Below are 22019 nucleotides of genomic sequence, written 5' to 3' on the forward strand. Positions count from 1 at the left end.
TCTTACTCATTAATGGGGGAGGATTTGTTTGCAATACAGTAAGAAGAATATCCAAAGTTTAAAGGAAGCACTGTGCATAAATCCTCTCCTTTGTAGAGAAATAATATGTCCTATATAAGTCTATTTGTCTCTTTATATGTCTATTTTGTCTATTTTATTGTTGATGGTCAGGGAGATCATCTGAGACATAACTATATTCTTTAGCTAATTAAGATACCATGTCTTTTTGACAGGAGCAAAGTTTTGCTGTTATTTCCTCTAAGCAAAAAATCCTTCTGTTTAGCTCCTCATAGGTACAAGGTAAATTATTGCCTTGTATAACTCTTCAAATCCTCAGGCTTTATAAGGCAAAGATGCTGACCTTATGGCTGCTTCTCTCTCTTTTCAAAAATCAAGTGGACACATTTAAGATTTACAGGTCACTGTGCCTTAGGGTCTAGCTCTATTTCATCCCCAAGCATACAACACATGGGATTGTTGAGTCCCTGTAAACCAGAGTAGACATACATCAGATATTTCAGACATTTTGCTTGCTTCAGCTACAAGCAGAAATATCAAGATTTTTTCATTGCTCAGTAAGAGCAGGAGTGTGCTTATGAACAAAGATTTAACAAATCCCACCTGCTAAGGCCTGTTACCTCCCTCACCAACTCTTATGCCCACTGTCTATTGCTGCTCCCTCAAGGGGCATGTCAACCTGTATTTCCCTGCCTCTGCTCAGAAGGCTAAGAAGGCCCTTTGCAGTCACTGGTGTTTAAGGATAATGACTCCAGATTAACGGTCAGGAGATTTATGTGGAATAAAGCTAGAACTCATGTAAACTTAATTCCCTTTGCTTCACAAGCTTTCTCAGAAAACATACTTCCCTCAGAACAGCTTCTTCCTTCCCTCCTACTCTGTGTCTTTTCTAAACAGCATACCATAGCAGATGCCAGGCTTTCTGCTGAAGAGTGGAAACCTCATTGTAATGGATCTCTGGCTGCCAGACATCAAGGTTCAAGGTTCAGGTATGCTGGTCACTGAGTAGGAAAGGGAAAAGTTTCTGCCCCAGACCATGGGGCAGCTTCATTTGCATCCTATACCCACTTATTTTGCTGAGGTACTCCCCCTGCCTTCTCCACATGAAAGGAGGCATGTAGCCCAGATTCAGCCCCCGGACTCGTGTTAGATGCAGAGATCCCAAGATCCCTGTCCTAAGAGGAGTGCTGCCACAAAAAAGGGGTTCAAACAGATGCAAATATTGCAGTTGGGAAAAGTGTTTGTGGGAAATAAGCCCAGACACTGCACTGTAAGGCTCCTGGCTGCCATGTCTCCAGGTAGGGTGAGAGGAGCTCTGTCCTTTTTGTAGCTCCTCCATTGGGTCATCTCTGAGGATCATCTCTGACTGGGTGAGGCTGCAGTGCGTGGGAGATGAGGTCCCAGGAGGGATGCTGTGTTTGCAGAGACACTTGTCCTCTGCACTGCACTTATGGCACCCGTAGGTTGTCTGGAAGAGGCTGTGTTGGTGACACCAGCCAAAGCTTTGCATCAACAGTTTGCTATCAGTGAAGCCTCCTTCCTCCAAGGCTGTCAGCAGCATTCAGAGCCACTACATGGTGTAGATGGGTCCAGCAGATGAGGAAGAAGGGTGCTACATTTTGCAGTTCATAGGTAACTCCTGTACTGCATTTCACATCTGGGGCCCCACCACTGGAATTCAAAACCCCAAAGCTGTTCTGATAAATGCATAAACTACAGCAGCTAGCAAGCAATGCCCTTTACTGCTGCTGCTGCATTAAGAGACCTCATTAACCAGCACTGGCACAGTCTTAACATACAAACCTTTTATTTGGGAGAGATCTTACACATGGAGCAACCCAAGAGGGTTAGGGTCATAGCCCACCAGTGACCACCCTTCTACACTATGACTGCAGAGCACAGGGGTGTAAATGACAACTTTGGAAACCTTTACAGTCTCTGTCTAGGTTACAGGCTCTTCAGGGAAGTGGTCACAGCACCAAACTTGACACAGTTCAAGTGTGTGGACAATGCTCTCAGGCACATGGTGTGATTTTTGATATTGTCCTGTGCAGAGAGAGGAGTTGGACTTGATAATCCTTGTGGGCCCCTTCCAGGTCAGGATAGTCTGTGATTCTATGACAAAGACAGAGAAGATTTTTGACTTAAACTTATTTCTCAACTATTGCTTCTGATTTTTAAGGTCTTCAGGATTTTGTACACCTCTCCTTGACTTTTCCTTTCTTGTGTGCTTAGTTTTTCACATTAAAGTATTCTGTATTATGCTCCATTTTCTTTCCCACAATAATCCTAAGAATGGATTTTCAAAGTAGGTATAATTAGTCTGATTTCTGCCAACAAGGCTACCAGCTCAACCGGCCTGCTGAAATTACTGGGATTTCATTATACACACCAGATTTAATTCTTTACAGGCCCCTTATATATTTCCTTAATTACATCTTGTTTTCCCCATATCATTATTCTTTAACCAGCCCAAAATTAAAGACAGATAAAAACCAAATTAAATCACATTCCTTTCTTATTTGTGGTTGTCTAACATCCAAATAAAACAAAAAATGCCTTAAAATAGCCTTGTATATTTGAGGTATAGAACTGAACATTTTCTGCAAAGATAATAAAGTCAAATCCTGCTGTGTTCCTGGCCTTAATTTAGTAGAATAATGGCAATGTAAGCCTGGTAAGGACATCCTGGGATCTAACAGTCATTTTTCCTCTCTGAAGGATTGGGCTATTATACCTAGACCATGCCTAATAATTTGTCCAACCTGATTTTAAAATCCTTCCATAAACACTCTCCTGTGTAGCACATTTAGGTACTGCACGACAGATAAATTCCTAATACCACGCCATAAAATATCTGTGATGCAAATTCATTGAGTTCATCATGGTCTGTTTTGCAAGAGTCTCTTTGAGAACAAATTACCATCTTTCTCTTTAACAACCCTTGAATACAGGATTATCATTAAATCTTATTTCTAGTCTTCTCTTTTCTATACCAAACAGAGAAATTTCCTTCAAGCTTTTCTCAAAAGTCATAACTTTGGCTCTTGTTTTCTGGCCATGATTTCTCTACCTCCTACCTTTTTCATTTCCCTCTTCTGGACTCCTCCCAGTTTGGCAACACTTGAGAAAGTGTAGTGTCCAAAACTGTTCCATGCCAGTGTCAGCATCCCAGGGTCAAGCAGGAAAGGATAATTACCTTGCATATGTTACCCACAACACTTCTGTCAGCGCCTCACAGCATGAGATTTGCCTAGTTTTGTAAAAGCATCATATTATGGCACCATTAGACATTTCCATAACAGCAACCATCCAGCTTCGTTCCCTAATTTATAATTTGTATTTCAATTTCCCTTTCCCAAGGTTAAGTGTTTGTATTAAAATACTGAATTTTCCATTGTTGATTTTGGGCTTCTCAGTATGGCTCTGAATTTTGCTCCTATATCTCAAAGAGCTTCTAATCCTCTGGCTTCAAGTTGTTTGGACACTTGTGTGTTTTATGATTCATGTTGTTGATGAAATGCTGAGATGATTTCTGTAGACCCCTGCATGTAATGCCTTTACAGTTTAACCTCAAAGCATAAAAGTGTGTGCTCACTGTACTGTGACCCTGGGTAGATATATGTTTCTTTTGTTTCCTTTAGAATATGTTAGATGGGACCATGCCAAAAGCCTCAGCAGAGTCAAGACATGTCTACAGCTTCTCCCTTATCCATGAGAACAGTTTTCCTATCAGAGAAGTAAGCCATTACTTAGACATGATTTATTCTTGACAAATCTACTCTGACTATTTTTATTAGCTTATTGTTCTCTACATACAGATCACATACATCTTTCAGGATAACACAAATAGACTTGTTCTCTCCCTGAATCTTGCTTTTTGTCTTTTGAAGAATGGGTTCTGTAGGTTTTCTTCTAGTTCCTAGAGAACCTTGTCTTCTTTTGTTTCCAATAGGTGTTACTGATTCAGACATTGCCTCAGTTTCTTAGATATTCCAGGGTCAGTTTTATCAGGCCACACTAACTTTAATATATGTAACACATTAAATATTTCTAACATCTTCTTTCCCTACTCTGTGCTCTTGTAAACAACCTAAATGCTTTAGGCATTCGCTAACAATTTACGTCATGCCTGAAGGAAAGATGTCATTAAATATCTTGGCTTTCTCATCATGGCCTATTATTTGTATTCCTTGCCTATTAAGGAATGGGCCAGAATTTTACTTTGCCTTTTTCTGCTGTTTTAGTGTTCATAAAATCTTTTCACATTAATTTGCTATCACCCTCAATAGTAGTAAGTCATTGTGTAGTTTATCCATCTGGGCTCAGCCATGAACTTTGGGTCTATTTTGTTTCTACCCAGCTTCAGCCAGATGTCTTTGCTCCTAATTTGTAGATAAATCCCTATTAAACATGCAAGACTTTAAAGAGCTTCTGCTCCAGCTATTACTTCTTATGCTGACTCCTTTCTCCTTTGCAGCACAATAACTTGCTGTTGTGTCTTAAATACAGCTTCTTTCAGTAATTCCTATCACTCCTGCACTTTGTCCCTGAATTATCCCTCCAAAAGAATCCTCTCACAAATTTTACCAACATCTGTTTTACTGAAGTCCATTATCTCTATTTTGCTCCTTTCATGCTGTCCTTTTCTTAAAATAGTCAACTATGCTCAATAGTTTTGCAATGATTTCCTCCCCCTTAGTCCCTGGAATCTATAACTTTTACAGAAGTTGGCCCAGTGTGTTAAGGAGCCCCTGGGCCAGGAAGATGCTGTAGTTTATGGTCAAAAAAATAGATGTGAAAAGCATGATCTGCTTGAGCCTGGTTTCAACAATATTTGTACTACTTGATAAGGGCCAAGATTACTCCAGAATAGCACAAAGGTTATTTCTTTAATTCTGATGTGATATGACAATTGAGTTGCAACACTTACATGGAGAAGTAATGTTAATTTATTTAACTACTTAATGACGTCCAAACCAGTCAGTGCAGTTACCTCAGCAGAATTTAGATTTTCTGTGGTGTTAGCAGTCACCTCTCTCATTATTCAAGCACACAAACTTCTGTATTCTGCAACTTATTATCTTCATAACTGCAGAGGGATACTCAGCCTTATGGTGAACTGCATGCAGTGTGACAGTGATGGAGGGACTAAACAACAACCAAGTAATTCCTCTATGCTGTGACCCAAAATGTTCTTCAAAGCTAGAATACCTGAGGAAAAAAGGGGAGAACATCCCACATAAATTCCTTATCTGTTCAGGTTAGGAAAAAAATCTAAATACAGCACTATTAGTAGCCTCTTTTATGTCAAACTGATAGATTTTAACTGGCTTTCAGGAGGGCCCTACTTTCATATTTCAGCTGTCTTCTCATTATTGTTAGACCTGGAAGCTCAGTACTAGATGATGGAAGAATTTGTGCAGTTAAACATCAGGAGAGAGCTGAGGAAATAAACACATATGTCAGGAAACTGTCTGAACGGGGAGTTCAATTCAGACAAAAATCTCCCTTCAAGCTATAAAATGCAAGACTGCCTAGATCCATCCTTTTCTAACTTTCTCTTATCTGTCAGACCAGTAATTTGGTTTGTCATTTCCTTGGCAGAATTTGAAGCAGGTTTAGATGCCTGCTCTCCATCCTCACATAAACACAACATGTGCAGAACCGCTAATGACAATTAGACCTTAAAAGCCTGCTGTGGGAAAACTCACACTGAAGCTTAGTGAATATTACAACCATCTCACTTGCCAATATCCCTCCCTCAGCAGGAATTTATGAAGAAAAAAAAACTTTGTTTGCATATTCACTGGCTCCTAGAAGCTGTCACTGTTGATGAATAAGGATAAGGTCTTTTGTGTCCCTTGAGACTACTGTACTTCCCCGAGTCAGAAATATGAGAATCTTGGTTTACTGGCTCACAACTACCACATTATAGCACTTTTTACCCAAGAAGTTTATTGGAATACTTCCAAAATGCCTCACTGATAGGTTGCCCCAAAATCTTCCTCTTCTGATAGTTAATCACTCTTTTGTTTTGTTTTGTTTTGTTTGTTTGGGTTTTTTTTTTTTGTTTGTTTTGTTTAGCTTGAATTTCATAATGAGCAACATATAATAAATAAGGAACATAAAGTATGTTCCTCAATCATTGCTCACCTCCCTAGTGTAGACTCAGCTGTATATTTATATCTCTCTCTTTTTATGAACAGCATCTATATACCATTCCAGCCTTAATTCTGCTAAACAAGCCAAAATGCTCTCAGCTTTCCTCATTAAACAGATTCTCAATTCACATTTTCTGCATCTGCTCCAATTTTAATGGATTTTTTTTTTGGAGTACAACTGACTAGCTCCCCTGCAGGCAGCTGCTGTGACCTTGGAATCTGGTCAATACACCATTACCCTTAATAAAGCTACCAACCTTCCATTCACAACTTCCCATTTCACTGAGGTCTTATACTACAGCATTCTAATCATCCTCTGCAAAATTCACTGGGTTTTTTCCTTATTTGCTGTACAAACATTGCTAATACAAATGTCTGTTAAAAGTACTCCTAAATCCTCTCCTTTATTACCTTACTACCAACACTACAACTTTTCTTCTAGCCCCATGCATTCTTTTTGACAATGGCACATTGTTGTCCCCCTTTCTTCTGGATCCTCACTTACTGTAAGATAATTGTATTAACCTGCTACTGGGGTACATGTGAAATTACCAGTTATGTTACTGCAACTGTACAAAGAGTGACAGCTACCAAATTGCTTTTCTTGCCAAAGAACAGTAGTGAGTTTCTTCACTGTGAATGATATATTACAAATCCACAACATATTTTTTCCACTTATCTCCATCTTTCCTATTAATCTTTTCTTCAGTGTCTGTACTAAATCTTTGCATCCTGCCAAGGTCAACTAATAGTTGGTAATGGATGGCTTCATGATTCCTCCGTTGGTTAAACAGGTCCTATATGTGCTGCTCCCCAACCACACAGTACTTGCTAATTTGCTCACTGTATGGATAAACATCACTAGAGGAATTACAGTTTCATTTGACAACTTTTATAATCCCAGTTAAACTGAATAATAAAGAATCTAAGTTTAGTTTTCATCCAAACCCAGAATGTGGTAATTTGTTCTCCTTCACTTGTTCCCATTACCCTGTTTCACAGCCACATTGTGTAATCTCTCTGCTACTAAATACTGAGCAAAAATACTAATTTTGCTTTTCACTAGATTCAGATTACCTTTAGTATCCTTAATGGTTTTTAACCTTATCCTTCCCTTAAATAAAACAAAACCTCACATCTCTTTCTTTGCTCTTTGCTACTTACATAGCTAAAGGGGTTTTACCATTGTTATGGTAGTAGTTGGCTTCTTTCTTAAGATCCTAGTCACCTACATTTTTGGAAATTTGACCTTTTTCCTCATGCTTTCTGAAACAACATGTTTTTTTTTTTTAAAGATGCAAATCAGAACTTGACAGCCAAGAAGAATTCAAAAGACAAAATCATCCAGGCACAGGCTTTTGGCTAACACAGGCCATTTCAGTGGCTAATGGAAAAAGTGGATCTGTTCCTCTTCTGTCTCTCCTTCCTCCTGTCAAAATGTAGAAATTATGGGAAGAGCAATGCTAATGGTGCTAACATACACCTTGCAGAGGCAGCTGAAGCCCTGCGCTGACTGGGAGGAGCTGGGATGGATGTGCTGCACAGCCTCGTACCCATGACTCCATTGTATAACGTGTGAATGAGATTGCGTTAGGCAATGGTAATAAGGGGCCGTGATTCCCTTGGTCACCACTGCTCTTCAGTAAAAACACACCAGCTCCCCATGCTGTTTTCACAAGGATAAAAAAGGATCTGCTATATATAAAAGGGAGAAGGGGGGCAGGAGGCAGGGGGAAAGAGAAGAGTGTTTTTCGGTCATGGAGCCCATTTCACACACCTTGCGCCATGATCCACACGTGCACATGATCCAACACTGTGCTGAGGGCAGCTGTACCTCTGCTAGTTTTGATTCCTTAGCAAGGCAACAGAGGCATGAATAATGGTGTAAACACTTCTCTACGTGGTCTGAAACTGCAGCAGAGTACTTTCATGTTTGACACAGGAAATAATCTGATCAAGGGAACAACAGCAGAGATGGCTGCCTGTGGAGAAAACCCTTCTTGGTGGTGTTTTTCAAAACCTAGTCAAGCAAACACATCAGGAACAGCCCTGACCTCTTGCAGCTGAAAGATGGGTGAGAAATTTGTTTGTCTCTAGGTTGGTGTTGTATTGTTGATTCTGAAGGCTGGTGACTACCTGCAGTTACAGGCAGTGGATGGTATCTCCTGTGTTAGAGACTCTCTTGCTGTTTCACTACTATCATTATCAAGGCTGCACTATCTTGAGCATTACTTGCTGTATTTGTGCTCTCAGTGTAAAGGCAGAGATAAGCTATGTGCCTCATTTAAAGTCAGTAAGATCTTTCACTAGGCAGGAGCAGTACAGTCCTTGATGGTTTTTCATCTAGTTTTTCTCGCATTCCCTTGTCTCCCATTGTTTCTCCTCTCCCTTCTTGTACTGTTGTAGTTTGGTCTTATCCTGCAAAAGTTGTAAAGCTGCTTTGCCTGAAGGTGCTTGTTCCCCACTCTGTCCTGATTCAGCAAAAGCCACTGAAGATGGAACCCAAACCTATGGACTTATGAATACACTCTGAAGATCACAATCCTCTATAAACCAACCCTGAAGAAACAGAACTGAGCTCACTCAATGCGTCACAGCAACACGTCCATAATTTCTGGTGAATCCTAGGCCTGAGTCTTTCACCTATCTTAACATCAAGGTAGAGACCAGGGCTGCTCTTTAAGTCCCTGGCATTGAGTCATTCAAAGAATATCAGAAGAAATAAGGTGTCTAGTTTGCAAGAGCTTCCTTAGGCAAAAGGAATCTACTTGTTTTGTTGCTCCTTTTTATTGATACTGGCCAGCCACAGCTATTCTAACATCTTTCACCTCTGTTCCTCATGCTTCCGGAGGATTACATTTGTTTTCTACTAACTGAACTTTTCCCAGACTTACAAACCTTGTCAGGTTTGGAAAGAACTCCTTTTAGAATTGAACATTAGGCAAATTATTATAAAAGGTACATTTTAATGGCAGAGAGCTCTCTCCATTTTCATCGTAGACGGTAAGGACCTCTAAGAACATTTACAGACATCTTTGCATGATTTCAGCATTTGTTGTGTTGCTCAGGATGTGCAAATCAAAAACCACTGGCAGTAAGGAGATAAGGAACATAAATGTTTGATTGTAACAAAATCCATTCTTTAAAAACAAGCTGAAGTGCAAGAACTGCTGTTCAGGCTTATCATTTATTAGTAGGCAGTCATCAGAACAGAAGTGCAGCAGACTTCATGACTTTTTTTCTGCTACTAAACAAAAGACAAGAAAAGAAAATAAGAAGACAACTAACTGTATTAGAGAAACATTTCTTTTGTGGTTGAATAGCAAAGTGTCTTCTCAGATGCACAGGAATCTCTGAGATATTAAATAGCAAAATTATACAATAATAGAGATCAGTTATTTACAGCAGCCAGAGAAATTTGTTCCTACTTATAACAACAGAATAACATCTCACACAGACTAGTTGACTTCTACATTGCATTACTGAACAGAGGACTGGACTTGATCCAAAGCCTGCAAGTTCTTTGCAATTAAAGTGCAAAACCTAATCCTACATATTTTATTTCATAATATCATGTTTTTTACAAGCAGCAAGCCCCCATAGCTTATTAGACCTAAACAGCTTTAAATAATTTATTAGCAGAATATATTCTTATACAATGATGGAGGTAAAAAGAAACTAGGAAGTGTAGATAAAGGAAGGTGAAGAGGGAATTAGGAAATCCTTTCTTATAGGCTACTATAGGCCTATGGTAGTGATCAAGGAGTAAAAGGTTTGCTGCAGAGCACAAAGGATACACCACAGATAGAGTGCAGCCTGAAGAGGTTAGCAGAGAAAAAGCAGAAGATTTGTGTGAAAGTATGAAAGACTATATTTATGTTCAATAAAAGTATGACCCCTGATTTGCAGCAGGTATAAACTACTCCCATCTCCACTGATCTGCTGTCCTACTTGACACTAGCTGAGAAATTGCCATACCTTGTTTTTCCACAAACTGCTTTTAAATAAAGCAGTGCACAGCCCTGTTCTCCATTACGTACAACATCAGGGTCCATTCTTGATGCTCTTGCTTCTCTATTAATTTCAGCTGGATCTCTACAATCAGAAATAAAATAAGATTAATTCCAACTGCTACAATGGTTTCCCAGAATTTAAAAAGCACTTTAGCATGGGTACTGAAGTCATATGCCCATCATCCTGTGTTCACGGAGCAAAGCATGGATGGAGCTGTTGCTTGCACATTTGTAGAGTCCTTGTGCGTGAAAATAAATGAGCACTATTATACTGTAATAAGAATGACCACAGATGCTGAAAGAATCATTGAACATGTCACAGCTAGAGCTATGGAGATTCCTGATGGGTGCTCACACTCGTTCCACAGGCCACATACATTGCATCATGGTGTAGGTCCCATGGAAGGTTGACTCTGTGATATACGATGCTCTTTCCCACCTTGTTAGCTAGGTTCATTTACAACTCATGCTGGGAATCAAGCAGTAAAATGCACAGGAAAGCACAGCATCACTAATGATTTGTGTATGGATTCTGGTTTTTAGTCCTGATCGAAAACGTAACAGATACTTTATTTTACTATTAAAGAAATTGGCACTAGTCTCATGATGAGCAGAGTATCAGACACTGCAGCATGTGAAGAGGATTGGAGAGAAGGAAAGGCCATAAGAGAAGGGTTTATGATTTCCTATTGTGTAAAGACTGAATAGCCCATTGATCTGATAAGCAAAACCTTTCATTATTTACATGAAGAAACTGATTTCTAAGTAAGAATCAGGATTTGTTCAGACATTAGTTGGATTTTACCTACATCACAGAAAGGAAAAGGACAGCTTTCAGCTAAATGAGCTTGCTGCAGGGCTGCATATTTGCCAATTCTGCAGAAGGCAGGTTACAGGAGTGCTTAGCTGGGGTGGTGAAGTAAGGGTGAGGGCTCAGTGCTTCCTACTGTTAGAGATGAGAGATGTGAATTTATTATTGCTTAAAACTTATGTTACAGATTGATGCCTCACTCAGCCCAACTTTTTTCCTCCTCCTTCATCCATGATTCCCATTTGGGCTGTGGGAGCTCTACACGCATCAAGGGTAAAAGAGCAAAAGGAGAAAACTTTTCTGAAAAGAAGGCTGAAAGTCATTTGAACTCTATCCCACCTGCTAAGAACAAAAGAAGGCCTTGTATGCTTGAAATTAAACATACCACATTGCAACAAATGTGAAGAACAGTGAACATTAAAGAAGTGCTCCAGAAAACAGGGTGTTAAACACAGCAGCATGCAGATAATCAAACAGTGCAATGATGCAAAAGGGAAGAAATGCCAACCCAGCAACCCACAGCTCCAGAAGGGAAGAACCTGCTCTTGCAAGGTACCAGGGAGCACATTCTCTCCTTACCTGTAGGCCTTGAGCAGATACCAATTGGTATGATCCTGCTTTTCTATTTCCATAATTTTGATTCAAGAAGAGTAGAAGATGTAAAAAAATAGAAAACACACACTCATATTAAAGGCCTAACTCTCATCTTCATTATGGGAATGCCATTACTTCTGCTGATGCAGCCGGTCTCCACTAAAGGTAGAAAACCATCCTAGATGAAAACATATTCTTTAAAATATTTACTCAGAGGCAAGAGATGTTTTTAAAAGGCTCTGAATTTACCTTTTCAGGCACTGCAATACAGCACAAAATACTTACCCATTAAAGAGTATATGATGCATAAAGTGATTTCTTAATTATCAAAGAAGAGGATATTTTATAGAATACACTAATTTTTAAGTGACTGGTTATATTCGCTTCCAAAGCAAATACAAGGTACTTTGTGTCAGGTTGCTTGGAATTTCTGCTTTGTCATCAGCTTAATTTATAAAAATAAATAAAATGAAGCAAGTATTAATTCAAATTCACATCCTGTGACAAGGTGACAGAAATGTCCCATTTATTCACATGTATATTGCTACAAGCAACTGTAAACTGAAACCAGTGCCAGGACAGATGTCACCTTAATTTAATCTTACACACTGAATATGTATTTTGATAGCAATAAAATTACCCAATGCATAAAACTAAAGATCAATAAGTCTGCACAGTGCCCAGCTATTGAATTAATGCTTTATGGTCCGTCTGACCTACAATTAGTGGCAAAAAGGAATGGAATAGTTGGGAGTAAATATTTCATGGGATAATGAGGTCTCCTGTGCCCGTATTTTTACACAATGCAGCGTTTGGCCGGATTGCAGGCTTTCTGACGGCTGCCTGTACACAACGATGTTTCAGTACGCAGTATCAATTCCTGAAGGCTGTGACTATATCGACAGCACGTACCATTTACTTGTGAATAGAAAAAAATTATCCTCAGTGATTGTATAGTGTCCTCTCATCTGGAGCTCTTCTCCTAGCTGAAAGTGGAGGTGTCATAAGATAACGGGCTATATTTATGGTGACACGGTGCCCTGGCATTCAGCCCCCCCCCCCCACCCCAGGACTGGATTCGAGACACAGACGCGCGATTCACACGCGATCCAGACGCTGCTCCTCCCCAGGTGGGATGCGATCCCACCCTCACGTCCAGCCGCCACAGCCGATCGCTGAGGGCCTTCACCGCCCACGGCCGCCAGCCCCCTCCAGGGCTGTGAGATTTTCTGATGTCTTTCGCTGGGGCTTGGGGCTGTTTTCCTAGTATGCTTCGCGTTGTTGCAGCGGACTCCCCGTCGGCAGGACAGGGAGCGCGGCCAGGCCAACATTACAGCCCGGGGGCGGGCCGAGGGAAGGAGACCACCCCCCTTCTGGGGAGCTGCCTCCTCTCGCCGGCTGGGGGGCGGTCGCCGCCGGCTGCGCCGTTCCCGCCGGGCGGTAGCCGCGGACCGCGTCCCTCCTCCCGCCGGGGCTGGCCGGGGACCGGCGCGCCGGGCGCGGGGGCTGCCGGCGGATGAGCGCGGCCCGGCGGCGGCTGCTGATGAGCCGGGCGAAGGAGCTGGTGGCGTACTGCCTGCTCCTGGGGCTGTCCGTGCCCCTCCTGCTGCTGCTGCCGCTCCTCTGAGATGCGCCGGGCGGCGGCTCGCCCCCGCCGCGGGGGGACGGGCGGGAGGAGCCGGCGGCAGCCCCGCTCCGCTGCCCGGCGTGCGGCCGGCGGCAGCAGCAGCCCGAGGCACTGACGCCCCGGCGGGGGAGGATGAGGCGCTGGAACGAGCTTTGCAGCCGTGCCACCCAGCCTGCGCCGGCGGGCGGGCTCGGCCGCGGACCCGGCCGCGCTCTGCCCCTGTACAGGCTGTGATGCCGCTGCGCTCGCCGCTCCCCCGCCTCGGCTGACAAGCACGCCGGGCAGAGCCGCGGCCTCGCAGCTTTCCCTTTCGCCTTCCAAAGTTGGGCTTCGGAGGCTCGGGGTCGGGGCGGCGGCGCCTCCGCCCTGGAGCGGCCCCGATGGGCCCGCGGCCGCAGACCCTGTCACCGCAGCCGCCCTCCTGAGCCAGCCCCGCGCCCGCGGGACGGCCGCTGTAGCCGGGGGCAGCTGTAGCCGGGGGCGGCCGCGGCGCTCGCGTTGCTGCAAAGCCGCCGCTCTGCGGGGCGGAGTGTGTCCCCGCCGGCTCGCCGTGCGGGGAGGCGGGCCGGGGGCCGGCTGAGATGGGAGAGAGCATGTCCAAGAGGTTGAAGCTGCAGCTGGGCGGTGAAGCGGAGATGGAGGAGCGGGCTTTCGCCAACCCCTACCCCGACTACCAGCCCCAGGGAGCCGTAGCAGCCCCCAGCGCGGCGGACGCCCACCGGGACAGGGCGCTGCAGCCGCCGGCGGAGGAGGAGTCCCTTCCCTTCGGCGCCGATGGGAAGGTGAGTCCCGGGTGGAGGGCAGGCGCCGCGTCCCGGATCCCCGGGCCCGGCCTCACCCGTGGGTTGCTCGCTGCCGGCGGCAGCGGCGGCCCCGCAGCGCAGGCGGCCGTGTGTTCCGCCCCGGGGCGGCCCCGGCGGGGCGCGGGCCCGGCGGCGGGGGTGGTGGGGCTGCCCGCGGCCTGCGCGCCGGCCGAGCTCGGGGCGCCCGGGGAGAGGAGCAGCGGGGTGAACTGAGGGGAGGAGCGGGAGTTCAGCCCGGCAGCAGCGGCTCTGTTTGTTTGTTTTATTCCGGTATGGGAATGAATGCGGTGTCCCAGCTGGAGGTACTAGGACGCTGTATAGCAGAACAGCTATAGGTGCTCTTACCACGGTGGTTGGGCGTCTCGGAAGAAGTTGTCAGCACAAGTTGCCCGAGTTTCACCAGAGAAAATGCACAAGGGAATGGAAAAGATGAAATTATGCCCGTCTAGAAATGGAGAGTCTGTTCTCAGGTGACAGAAACACTCATAAGGTGAAGCTAGAGTGTTCTCATGTGTTTATTTACTGGCATGCACTTTTATAGGTTCAGGTGCACCATGATAGGCACCTGGCAAGTTGGTTCATGCTCGCAGAAGGTCTGCCTAGTAGGAGTGGTCACACAAGGTTTGCAGTCTTCCTGCCCTGCTTATCTCCTCGATGCCATGTGCTGCTGTTTGGCATACTATGAGCGTGTTAAGTTTTAAGGTGAGAAGCTTCTCTGGCCTGGCCTGTTAACATCCAGACTGGATTAATCTGGAGAAGGAATGCCAGAATGTGGACTTTCTGTCATTTAGCCCCTCTGCAGCCTCATTCCTCAATACTGTGCAGCTTTTGCATGGAAACACTGCATGGTGACACTGCCATAAGCACAAATGCATAGAGAGTGGGAAGTTAGTTTCCTAACTCCCTTGATTGTATGCTGGGATGAATAAAAGAAAGCTCTTGATACCAGCTCTGTATTTTTCTGCTTGTGGCAATATGGAATTACCTTGACTTACTGATAGAGTGAGACAAGCATGGTGAAGCCCAGCAGTGGGAGGGCCATTTGCTCTGGCCATTGTAAGAACCTGCAGGACACCATCAGCTCACCATCAGTCCAAGGCAATGAAAGGTTTCACCAAGTTGTTTATAACTGAGGTTTATGAAGTTGTATGTGGCTAAGCAGAGTGCACAAAAGAGAATGCTTTGGGGCTTCAGTGTCTAACAGCTGCAGTTAATTGCAGCTGTCAAAAGCAGAGCATTTGAGAAGGTTTAAAAAGCAAGAGTAGGTTCAAAAGTGAAAGCTGCTTTGTTTTGTACACAGCTCCCTGGTAGTATGCTGAGTGTTGGTAAAACTATTTTTTTTTCCTTGTGGAAGAGAGGTATCTGGCTTAGTCTGTAAAAGTCTTCCGAGTATGATGAGTTCAATTATAAAGGCAGAGAGGAGATGGCAGAACTGCTATAGCTATATATTGCTGTTAAATTGTTAAGAACATACTGAGTCCCTTGTAGGCCAGTCATCTTGTGTATCTGCTTTAAATCCCACACTTCATGTCCATATTTTAAAAGAGAAAATACTTCTTCATTTACTGCTGATCCAGATGGACTAAAGCTTTCTCAAGTGAGACTTCCAGAAGAATGGTGAGATATCAAAAGAACATGAACATCCTTGAAAAGAACAAAAGAACACTGCATCCTTAGAAGATGAACATCTATACATTTTAGAGTATACTAGCTCTGTTGCAGAATAGCTCAACTCTAATTTACTTCAGATTTGATTCTTGAATGAATCCAAATTGAGAGATGTTGTTCTGTGGCAGAACTGAAATGAGTTAGTCAAGAATTTCTAGCCCTGTGTTCACATTAGGAATGCCTCTTATACTCTCCTATGCATGAGAGTGGTGTTTCACAGTGAATGCATGTGTTTTTTCCCAGCATCAGTGGTGGATGACATTCCTTTTTAGAAAGTGACAGTCAGCAGCTATTTGTGCAGGTGTGTTCAGAAAATATGTTAGAGCACCTGAGTAGTCTTGTATGTGATAAAAGGTGGTGTCTGGGCTCTGTTCAGGAAGTTGAAGTGCCTCTGGAAAAAAAAAATCTTCTGTACTGCCTTAAAACCATGTAGCTACAGCAATTCTGTGCATTTCATAGGAGAAGGCAGAAGCAAGTGTACATTTTCTTTTGGTTTTGCATCTGCAAAATCCTAGGAGTAATTTTATTTGTTTCTGAGCTAGAATATAGCTGTGAGAATATTTATATGTATGCATATTTTTGAAGTATTTGCATGCTGTCACTCCTAGTATTACCCTTTTCTGACATTTCATGATGGATACTATTGGGGTGCATTTGTTGTGATTTTCAATTTATGTTTTAGTGTTTTATTTTTGCATTTAATGACTCCTGTTCCATCACAGAAATGTCTGCTTGCCTAAAGCCCCAGTGAAGACAAAGGACTTTACACAGTGTAGGAAGTCTGTTCTGTAAACTTGTATACACAAGCACACAGGTTTCCTAAAAATGAGATCATCTTTCAGAAGGCCTCAGTGCAGTGCATCGTGCCTTCCTCTCCCATCTGCTGCTGAGTGGAGCGAGGAGCGCTGAGTGACTCACGTAGTGACAGCCTGAGGTGTGCGGGGCTCTGCTGTTGTCATGGAAGGCAATGCATTATTAATCCATTCGATTTCTTAGTCTGTCATGATTGCCATCTAAAATTCACCTGGTTGATAAAAGGACAAGAAGCTCTTCAAGGCATTGTCTGAAAGGTGAGACAATCGGAACAAAACTCTCCATATGGAAGTGTGTGTGGGTAAAATAATGTTCAGAAGTCTTGAAGGTATGGGAGTAGGAGAAGCAAAATTTGAGGTTGCTGATTTGCTTTCCTATAAATAGTCACAGTAAACACTGCCTCGTCTGTGTGGGCTCTGCTCATGTAGTTGAAATTCACTTTTTTCATAACTAGATTTCTTCATCATTAAAGTATCATGAACTTAAATTGCTTCTGTAACTTGTCTGAGAAAGCCAAGGTAATAATTCATCAGCCAGTATTAATTCTAGATTAATAAGAAACATAATTTTAAATGTAAACCTTTGTTTAATAAGTGATGTTTAATATTTCAATCAAATATACATTCTTTAGTCTTTTTCCTTTTCATGTGGGCCCCATAGAGATACCTTAACATAAAAAGGTAGTTATAGATAGTATCTCAGAGTTGTCAGTCCAAAAGTTTCCAAAATGGAAATGTAGGTGGGTGGAGAAGGAAGAGAAATTAATAGACTCATAACAAAGAACACTCCCTAGTTCTTAGTTCCCTAGTTCTTAGTTCCCTAGTGTGGTAGAGAGTTACAAAGCTCTAAAGGATTTCCTGGGAAGGAAAAGGGTGAGGAGAGCTTGCTCCTGAGGGGTGGTGATGGCTTGTTAAAGGATCTCTTACCCCCTGTCCTCAGAGTCACTGCAGCTGTGTGGCTGCATTTATAGTATAGGCGGGTGTGATTTGGGATTCTCCTTCACACTGACTAAAGCCAGTGACATGGGAAAAAAAGGCAGCCTGATGTTACCTGCTCAGCCAGGGGAAGATGGAAGCCTAGACAATGATCTGCATTTTGTAGTTGTGCAAAAAAAAAAAAAAAAAAGAAGCATCCTTGTCATCAAGAAATTAAAACGATCCCAGCCCTTACTTTAAGATTGTCTGAATTTGTTGTAGAAGCACAAGACAGAGGCAAAATTAGATTCAAACTTCATGGATTGGTCACTAGAATGCCCAAACTTTAACTTATTTTTTAGGCAAATTCTTTCTTTATAAGTTTTTTCTTGACTTGACATGATGTTCTAAGAATATTAGAAGAAAATTGTATGTTCTGAGAAATGTATACAATACCTTATTAGGCTTTGCAGGGGACTTCTTACAGGGAGCCTGTTCAAAGATGATGGTGCTCATTGGCAGTTACCTATTAATGGTGATATAGAATATTTACTTAGATTTATCATTGGGTGATTTAGTAGTGTTTTGTTTCCTAATGCTTTCTCAATCTCCTCTTACATCTGATAATTCCTTTAGGTGGCTTTCAGTCTTCCATCTCCTGTAAAATATATTTTTAAATGTATATGGATTTTGTCATAGCCTGACTTGTCTTCTCCCTTTGTTTTTTGGTTTGTTTTTGTTTGTTTGTTTGTTTGTTTTGTTGTTAAAATTTTTTTGAGGTCTCACTGGGCATTTTAGTTATTTCACTGGGAGCAGCAATTTCTCTTGTCTTCTGGGGCTGACTCAGCAACAACTTATACAAGTGGGAGTTATACAGCTTATTGCACTGGAGGCAAAATTCAACTTCCAAAGCCACTAAATAATTCTTCCCACTTTTTTCCAGAGATGTGGGATGCAATTTCTTGCTGCATTTCTTGACCTTGTTACTTTTTTTGACCATTTTCTGGCTCCCCAACTCAGGCATGTGCTGTTTTCATAGGGGACTCTGAAACAAACAAGGTTTGCAGTATTCTCTGTGATTCTTCAGAAGAAAAGTTGGTTTTGCTTTTTGAGAGTCTTGGTCAAAACTGGGCCTGAAAATCAGTCTGTTGTACTTCTTTGTCCCTCACTAACTCCTGGCAATTGTACACAGCCTGAAAGGAAGAACTGCTGCTTCTTTCCTACAGCACAGGCAGCACTGAAGACTGCTTAGGGCTTTTCTGATGCTTTTGTAGTGAAAGCGTCTCCTGCTATTCAGGAGGTGACCACAGATTTAAGCCTGTTTGGTTTTAGTCAACCAGTTCTGAATGAAAATACTTCATAAAATCAAACCCCCAAGTTCTGATTAAATTGTCTCACATCCATCCGCTCTTCATCAGTTTCTAGTTTTATCTTGCAAACCTGCATGTTAATGAGTTGTTACTCCAGCTAGTTGTGTGGGCAAGTGCAATAACACATACTTAACTTCCTGGTGAAAATAAATTTTATTTGGGTCTAACTGCACTGATCTGCTGCAGGGACCTCCTTTGATCTTTGATGGGATCCCTGCCCACAGAGTGTGTCCTATCTGCTGTCACGCTCAATATGTGGAATATATTTGCTCTCTATGCAGATATATTACCTCTATTGAGGTAACTTAGACAGAATTGGTAGAGGTTTTAGCTTTTTTGAGGACCACCTGAAAGTGTCACAGCTGGGATAGACACTTCTGTGTAGTGACTGACTTTAAAATTATACAACAGACTTTTATTTTCTCTGCTTTCAAGAAGTTGCATGTTGGTGTTAGGCTACCAGGAGGACTAGTGATTTTCAGTATTGCTCTTTTGCTTTATCAGTCTCCATTTCCCAAAACATAGGATATCTGTTAATTTTGTTCATTTTTGTTACCAATAATCTGGAGCTTTTTGATGATTCTTTGTGGTGATCTAGATCTTTAAGCTGTGGATTTTTGCTGTTTTATAACCAATGAGACATATAATTTCTTTCACACACAAATGCATTAGAGACACAGTTTTCACATGCCTTAAGTAGTTCTTTCTATAACTTGAATGTTTGACTTTTAATGATGCCTTTCACACCCTTATATCCTCTGAGACAGCGACGACTGTGTTTAAAGTCTATTTCTAAACTGGCATTTGTAGCAGTGTAGGAATTTGCCTACAGCTATTGATTTCTCTATCTCTTCCTCCTCTCCCTCTTCTTTTTTTACTTTCTTTTTTTTAACCTTTTTTCCCCAGTTATCACATGTATAGCACTAAGTGACAGATCACTGAAAAACAGTGCAATGTATTCTACAGACAGTAATGTTTCAAAGCATTTATTAAGCATGTGGTTTTGCAGAACTGGCATTTGTTTCTGGAGGACCTGTCTGAGAAGTGTCAGAGAACTGTGAGTGTTTCAGAGGCTGGATGGTGAGCTTCAACAGTATCTGGTATTTTCAGAGAAGAAGGCGCTGCTCTTGGAGCTGTAAGAGTCCTTTGACTTAGGTAAAAATAAAGTAGAACTTGTTCTTCTATACAAAAAGACTGGTCACTTCCTAGCAGACCTTGCTAGATTCTGTGTATAGGATCCTGCCTTCCCTTCTTGTCTGCTTTTGCAGGAACTTATGGAGGTAAGTATAAGAGCTCATCCAGCTTCAATAGACCCATGCTCCAATGCATGGGTGTGAAACCTGGCGCCCTTACAGTCAGTGGCCAAGTTCCCAATGACTTCTGTACAGCCAGGATTCCTCATTTCAGCAGAACTGTGGGTTTTCCCCCACTACACTCTTCCTCACTAGTGTCTGTCATGTCCTTTCTGCAATCTTCTATGCAAATTTGGTTTTTGAATGACTTCTTGCTGCAGTACCAACTTCAGCTATATTTTCTTCTCTTTGAAATACACTTTGGCAGAGACAACACAGCACCATGTTATGTGTTCTGTTCTACACATCACCAACAACAAAGTGAGGTGAAATAAAAGTGTATTTTTCTTGTTTGGGAGGTAGCATTGTGTGCATAGGTCATCTCCTTTCTAATTCTGCAGAATCAGCTGCAGTCTGGTTTTGCATGTAGCATCTGTCCCCAAAAACATAATGTATTAAAATAGGGTTAAGAGCAAGATGGTTGTTTTGGGAGCTGGTGGTAGCAAGAAAGATTGGTACATTGGCAACTTGTGAGGAAGCTCTGAGCTCAGGTCTCCATTGCCCTGCTGTGGCTCTGCACAAGTTTTTAGCATAGATGTCATGAGCAAGTAAATGCCAGGAGCACATGGGTATCTAAATGTCTTTGATAATTGCAAATGAGATTACTTATCCCCTGTCTGTCAAACCAGAGTCTTACTTTTAATGACAAAAGGAGTGCCATGTGGCCTCAGGGTTATATTGTCAGACTTACATCAGCACTGTCATATTTGGTCCAAATGCGCATGCAAGACTCTAAAGTTACAGACTTCTCCTACCTACCAGAAATCATGATACACAGTACATACATAGCAGCTGCTTATTGCCTCATCTGCCCCTGCTTCTGGTTTGTTTTAATGCCATGGCTATAAAGCTGGATGTGGCTGCAATGGTCAGTAAGAACTGGTATGTTATTGTAATGTTGACTGCAAGTGAAATCTTTGGGGTTTTTAGGAGATTTTTTTATTTGCATCATGATATAAATTTTATAAATATGTAATTATTTACACATATATAAAAATACAAGTTTTATAAAAATATTTTATAATAAGAGAATCACAGAATATTTTGTGTCGGAATGGACCTATAACAACCATTGAGTCCAACTCTTAAGTGAGTGGCCCGGATGGGGATCAAACCCACGTCCTTGGTGTTGTTAGCACTGTGCTCTAATGTAGGTGTGTAGTTCTAGTGCTGAATTTACAGAAGAAGATGAGTTAAATTCTCTTTAGAAACCCTACAAATGAAAGAAAGCAGATAGGGGAGAAGGACAGCACAATTTAAATATCTTATGATTAGTGCCAAAGGTGAGTGATGCTACATAAGTACTTATGTTCCTTACATTTGTGTTGGCTTTGGGAGACTTTGTATTGGGATGTAGCTTTGTCTGCTGTCTCACTGCAATGGAAAAAGTGATATGGTTTGAATAAATAACACAACTATTAATTTCCAAACCAACCTGCTTCATTTTTTCTGCATTACTTTTATGCTGATGATGAGCCTTTTTAGTTACCATAACCAATAGGACACAAAGTTCTATTTGGTATAATGAGGAATGAGCTCTTTTTTTTGTGTTGTGACAATATACACTTGAGCAGTGTTTGGGATGATAATGATTGTTCTTTCTGCAGCAGCAGAGGAGTAATGCAGTGTTGAATTCCTGGAGAGAGCCTTTTCTAATTAAAGATACTCTTCAGCTCCTGCTATCACCCAGTCTGTTGTGAACCAGAAGTAAATGTGCCACTAGATATCAGAGATCAGGCTTCCTGTTTTTTGTTTGGCCCTACAGGAATAACAAGTCACCTGCAGCAAAGGCTGAATGCCAGCTGGAAACATCCTCTTGAGATGAATGCGCTTCTGATGAAAATCGGTCTGTGCTCCACACAAGTGTGCGTG

The 22019-nt window shown here is 42.2% G+C and overlaps 1 protein-coding gene and 1 long non-coding RNA gene across 3 annotated transcripts in view; one reads left to right on the top strand and one right to left on the bottom strand.

Annotated features, from left to right (window-relative positions):
* Positions 1-1856: 1856 nt before the first annotated feature.
* On the bottom strand, positions 1857-12738 carry LOC135300305 (uncharacterized). Of its 2 annotated transcripts, XR_010362158.1 has the most exons (4): positions 10161-12738; positions 7960-9426; positions 5015-5232; positions 1857-3271 (listed from the first exon to the last, which is right to left on the bottom strand). It is a non-coding gene; the product is annotated as an uncharacterized LOC135300305 (long non-coding RNA). The 2 variants fall into 2 exon arrangements; XR_010362157.1 differs by having other exon boundaries at positions 7960-12738.
* A 190-nt stretch (positions 12739-12928) lies between these two features.
* The window catches only part of LANCL2 (LanC like glutathione S-transferase 2), a 34060-nt gene continuing 24969 nt past the window's right edge, over positions 12929-22019 (top strand). Inside the window, exon 1 of the mRNA XM_064419607.1 lies at positions 12929-14009. Within this exon, the coding sequence (XP_064275677.1) occupies positions 13809-14009 (201 nt within the window). The 5' untranslated portion in view covers positions 12929-13808. The remainder of the gene's footprint in view (positions 14010-22019) is intronic.

The sequence above is a fragment of the Passer domesticus genome, chromosome 1 (assembly GCF_036417665.1).
Source record: "Passer domesticus isolate bPasDom1 chromosome 1, bPasDom1.hap1, whole genome shotgun sequence".
Classification (NCBI taxonomy): Eukaryota; Metazoa; Chordata; class Aves; order Passeriformes; family Passeridae; genus Passer; species Passer domesticus.